The 5,685-nt window shown below is 33.0% G+C and overlaps 1 protein-coding gene across 2 annotated transcripts; it reads left to right on the top strand.

Annotated features, from left to right (window-relative positions):
* Positions 1 to 2,587: 2,587 nt before the first annotated feature.
* LOC112786625 (L-ascorbate peroxidase, cytosolic) lies at positions 2,588 to 4,961 on the top strand. 2 transcript variants are annotated; one of them, XM_072232210.1, is made up of 10 exons: positions 2,588 to 2,652; positions 2,806 to 2,935; positions 3,102 to 3,276; positions 3,392 to 3,457; positions 3,842 to 3,890; positions 3,986 to 4,071; positions 4,199 to 4,278; positions 4,362 to 4,464; positions 4,596 to 4,654; positions 4,757 to 4,961. In XM_072232210.1, the coding sequence occupies exons 2-10, from the start codon at positions 2,817 to 2,819 to the stop codon at positions 4,770 to 4,772; spliced, it is 753 nt and encodes a 250-aa protein (XP_072088311.1). In that variant the 5' UTR covers positions 2,588 to 2,652; positions 2,806 to 2,816; the 3' UTR covers positions 4,773 to 4,961. The 2 variants fall into 2 exon arrangements, with proteins under 2 accessions (XP_072088311.1, XP_025685779.1); XM_025829994.2 differs by having other exon boundaries at positions 2,597 to 2,696.
* Positions 4,962 to 5,685: the final 724 nt, after the last annotated feature.

Raw genomic sequence — 5,685 nt, 5'->3', positions numbered from 1 at the left:
CCCAAAAACGTTCCATTATCCATGCCCCTTTTCCTTTTCGATTTCTCAGGCCAAATTACATGAATACCCCCTCGGCATACTTCAGAGTTCACAGTTCAGTCGTCCTCCATCCATCCAATGGCAGTGTGTTGTGTGTCTTCTTTTAATATCATAAAAATAAAATCATACGTCATTACATACTGCTACAAATAAAATACGTGAATAATATATACTTTTATTATGGTCTAAACTCTTTCGAAAATTGCAATGAACACCGAAGTATAAACATCAATAATCAATGTCAATATCAATTTCAATAATTCAATATTATATGAAACAAATCTCCTAGTTATAAAAACAAAGCGCGTCACAATCCCGTTCATGTACTTACCCGTCAACGAGGATAGTTTTGTCACTAAATTATCCCTTTAAGTTTTAGTTATTTTTTATGTCACAAAATCTAATTATGAAACACCAACTTATCTAATTTTTATCATAATTTTTTTATATCATTTAAAAAAAACAAAGACTAAGAGATAAAAATTAAATTAAATTTTTATATTATAAATATAAGATTGAATTATGTATTAGTATTTTGTTTATTTTTAAATAAATATAAAGACTAAAAAAAATAAAATTACTTAAATATTGTTCATATACCTACACTCAAAATAAATAATTTCAATCTATAAATATTATTTTGATCTATTTTTACCTAATCTCATATAGGTTGAATACAGTAATATGAGTTTGGTCTCACTTATTTAAATAAGTAATCGACTTCTAAAATAATTTCTATTTATCTAGAAAGAAGATCTCAACAACTTCCCATTAAAAGAGAATTATTATTCACCCTCAAATGTGGAACTACACTAAAAGATAGTTATATATTTTACAGTAAATACACTGATATCATATCCTCATGTATATTCAAGTATCAATTTACTATAAACCTGCTTACAGCCTTTGTCGAAGTCTCTTGCATACTATTTATATACCTACAATTTAACCAGACTCAAAATGAATAAGCTCAACCTATAGACATCATTCTAATCTATTTCTATCTGACCTTATATAGGTCAGACATAGCAACATAAGTTCAATCTCATTTATCTAAATAAGTAACTGACTTCTAAGATATCTTCTATTTATCTAGAAAGAGAATCTCAACAATTTTTCCAATAAAAGGAAACGATTATTCACTCTCAAATATAAAACTACTCTAAAAGGTGGTTATCTATTCTACTGTAAATACACTAATACCCTCACGTATATTCAAGTTCCAATCTATTACAAACCTGCTCACCGTCCTTGTCGAAATTTCTTGCAAGTACCACCGTCACCTCTTCACGAGAAATTCGGACGGTGACAACTCAGCACCAGGATAAATCGGATGCTGCTTCAAAAAAAAAACTTGAACCTCACGTTCAAGTGTAAATCACCGTTTTAGGTAACCCCAAAATAAATACCCTTAACAATCAAACCCATCTAACCCCTCTTCTTCTTCAACACCACCACAACAAGCTCTAACTCCTAAAATAATGAAATCAACCTACACACCCTGCAATAGCAACCACAATAGAAGAAATAAGCGCATGCTCTCACATTCCTCTTTATCTCTTCTGTAACCCCATAATCACAAGCTATCGCTGTAACAATACAAGGCTCTAACTGTCATTGACGTCCAACAACCAGAATCCCTCTCCATTCTCTCAAAACCTTCCCCTCAACGCCTCCAAACCTCAAATCCAGGCCTCCTGGACGGCGATTCATGAGTCACATGAGAAACACTCATAGAAATAAAAAACAGAATTTGGAAAGAGGAAAGAGAAGAATTCAAAAAAGGAAAAGGGGGCCAAGTGGCTTAGCGCGCAATGACGATACTGTCAGTCGTTCTTCGAGCAACAAAGAGAAAAAAAGAACAACAAATAAGGAAGAGATTTTTTGGATTACTTGTGTTGTGTGTGACTAAAATCAGGAATGTGAAAACTTGGATAAGGGTATTTTGGAAAAAATTATTTGTTAAAATTTCAGTTTTTGATCCAATTTTTTTAATTTTTTGTGTTTATACTTTTTAAAAGTATTGAAATACTGAAATTTGGGAATAGAGATGGAAATTTTGGTACTAATCTTTAAGCCAACAAATATAATACTGAATTTCAATCTCTAAATCTTCGTCCCAGTAATTTAAAATAGAAAATGGGTTCTCTCAATTTTTTTTAACAATTGAGAGAGTAAAGTGTGATTTCTCACAATTAATTTTATAAATAAGACTAAAAATAAATATAAAAAATAATAAAAAATTAAAAATCACACTTTACATTTTCCATTTTTTTAATAGTTGAGAGGATCCATTCTCTTCAAAATAAATGCACCCTTTCCAAATTTTCAATATCTTCTTAATTTCAATTTAATTTCCATTTCTCTTGTATCTAATTGGTCAGTGACATTATGATGCCACACCTACCCCCGCGACCCAAAGTGAGAAATACACGTGCGGAACCCATTGCAACCGTTGATTTCCAAAATCATCACTCACCGTTAGATCATAACCCATCTAACCGTCCAAAATTAGCTACTAGAACTTTCTGTTCTTCCCAAACCTTTTATATGTATCTTCACCACGCACACTCCACACTCCACTGTTGGCTTGTGCTCTCCTCGTGTCTTAAGGTTAAACCGCTCCTTTTTTTCGCTCTCACTCGTCAGATTTCAAGGTTCATTTCGAATTTTCGATCACCTTCGTTATCTGAGCTGAATTTTTTCCAGGATCTGCGAGCTTAGATCTACGTGTTGACCTAATCTTTTGGTTGTTTTTGTGTTCAGAACGTCAAGCCATGGGGAAATCTTACCCAACCGTTAGTGCTGATTACCAGAAGGCCGTTGAGAAGGCGAAGAAGAAGCTCAGAGGCTTCATTGCTGAGAAGCGATGTGCTCCTTTGATGCTCCGTTTAGCGTATGTTTCCTTGCACCTTCTCCATTCTTTGTCGATCGTTGTTTTCTTCGCCGATCTTAGTTTTGCATGTTGTATATGCTTATTCTGTGCTTGGATAAGCTTATTCCGACTTCAAAATATGTTGTAATGAAAATCTGTGTCCAAACGTGACTTTGTGTTTTTGTAGATGGCACTCTGCTGGAACTTTTGATGTGGCTACAAAGAGTGGAGGTCCATTTGGGACCATTAAGCATCCATCCGAGCTTGCTCATGGCGCCAACGCTGGACTCGACATCGCTGTGAGGCTTTTGGAGCCGATCAAGGAGCAATTCCCTACGTTGTCCTACGCTGACTTTTACCAGGTATGGCCAGTGTTGATTGTTATTTTCTTTGGATCTGAAATGTTGTGGTATTTAAAATTTACTCTTAGTTTTTCGATGTTTTGTGTTTAATATTTTGCGTTGTGTGTTGACGCAGTTGGCCGGTGTAGTTGCTGTTGAGATCACTGGTGGACCTGAAATTCCATTCCACCCTGGAAGAGAGGTATTCTACCTCGTGTATTCCTTTATACCTTTTTTTCATTCTCTTTTTTATTTAAAAATATATTTTAGTTTAAAATGATCATTGTATTATTTGTCATGATTTTATATCATCACAGCAATATCAATATGATGGTGGAATTATATACTGTTACTGCTTTTTGGTTAAATTTACCTTTTAATATATTTTGTTTTGGCGATAAATTGTTATGTGTTTGTTGAAATTATTTGGTAAGGTTCGTTTTCCCCTATTTGTTTTTCTGGAAAAGAAATCTGTTACTTAGATTTTATTTGATGTTTTGAAGGAACAATTTGGTATGCGTTTGTTTTTCCTTCAATTTGGAAATTCTGTTGACTGTGGTAATTAATATTATTGCTTTAAAATCAGGACAAGCCTGAGCCACCACCCGAGGGTCGCTTGCCCGATGCAACTAAGGGTACGTATCTTGGACTTGTAATGTGGTAGTTCGTAATTGATTATAAGATTTTCTTAGTGTTTTATCTAAGTTGTTTGATTTTTTCTGTGGTGCAGGATCCGACCACTTGAGGGACGTGTTTGGCAAGGCTATGGGACTAAGTGATCAGGATATTGTTGCCCTGTCTGGTGGTCACACTCTTGTATGTATTTTTCCTCCTCCCTTGGATTTTATGTATTTTTAGTCACATTAGATTATTAGTTTTATGTGATTGTGAGAAAGGAAATTTTCGTACTGCTATTGACTGGTTTGGCCAAATATTATTGTAGGGAGCTGCACACAAGGAGCGTTCTGGCTTTGAAGGTCCTTGGACAAGCAATCCCCTCATCTTTGACAACTCTTACTTCAAGTGAGTGTGGATTATCTTTGATGATGCTCTTTCTGTTGGTTTCTTCAGCAAAATTTGTTATTAATGTCTTGATCTTTTTGCAGGGAGCTTTTGAGTGGTGAGAAGGAAGGACTCCTTCAGTTGCCAAGTGATAAGGCACTCTTGAGTGACCCTGTATTCCGCCCTCTTGTTGAGAAATATGCTGCGGTATGCATATTGAGGCATTCATTTGCATCACATTAATTTGAAATTATCTGACCATACGATGATGTTTATGATGGTAGTATGGTACTATTGAGTAGTATGTAACCACTATTTTCTCATTTGACGGATTTCAGGATGAAGATGCATTCTTTGCTGATTACGCTGAGGCACACCTTAAGCTCTCTGAGCTTGGGTAAGATTTTCATAATCTATGTTTCTTAACGGTGTCAATTGCTTTTTCAATTTCCACATTGTTCGCTGGGAGCTGACTTTTGTACTTAAATTTAACTCACAGGTTTGCTGATGCCTAAGAGCTACTTGACGTTGACGGGGTGGGAGCTTAGGGGTGTGTCTTGGGAGGCATGGTTGCCCGTGATGTTTATCTCATTTTCCTTGGACATGGTTGTTAATTCTAATGAGGTTTCTCAGATTTGAGATTAGCTTTTGAATGTATTTTGTTGAACAGTGATGAATGCAAGAAAGTTCGTTTTCTTTGTTAATCCGTTGTTAAATAACGTTGTTCCAGTGGCAACTGGCAATGTTCAGCCTCGCGGTCTTTTTTTCTTACAATTATTTTCTCCCGTATTTCACCTTATATATCGAGAAATGCTAGGGGATTTTTAACTTGCCCTGTAAAATTTTCGCTGATAAACCGGCGTCCTTTTCTTTCTTAACATCAAGTCCCTCTAATAAAGTTACAAAAATTAAAGATGATTAAATTATTATTATTTATCAATTTATTTACTTTTTAATTCCCTTAAAAAATGTGGTCCAAATATTTTTTTTATTTTAACATAAATAATATAAAACCCATAAAATGAATTCTTTTAATTGTTAAAAAAAATTTAAAGTGTAAAGTGTGATCTAATTTTTTATTATTTTTATTTTATATTTATTCTTAGTTTCATTTATAAAATTAATAATGAGAAATTATATTTTATTTTCTCAATTGTTAAAAAAAAATTTAAAAAATTGAGAGGATTTATTTTCCATTTTACCACGATACGCATTCATTATATGTATTCATTATATGTATTTTGTGTTAGTGTGTTCAATTTTATAATTTTTGAAATGAGATTAAAAATAATATATATTATTAATTATTAACATAAAAATATCTTAAATATTTTATATAATTAAAAAATATAAAAAATAGTTAAAAATATTTATATTATAATATTAATAAAATATAAAATATTATTATAATTTATCTAAAAAATATTT

The sequence above is a fragment of the Arachis hypogaea genome, chromosome 3 (genome assembly GCF_003086295.3).
Source record: "Arachis hypogaea cultivar Tifrunner chromosome 3, arahy.Tifrunner.gnm2.J5K5, whole genome shotgun sequence".
In the NCBI taxonomy this organism is placed as follows: domain Eukaryota; kingdom Viridiplantae; phylum Streptophyta; class Magnoliopsida; order Fabales; family Fabaceae; genus Arachis; species Arachis hypogaea.
Note: the sequence above shows the minus strand (reverse complement) of the source record. Positions and strands in the feature narration are given on the sequence as shown.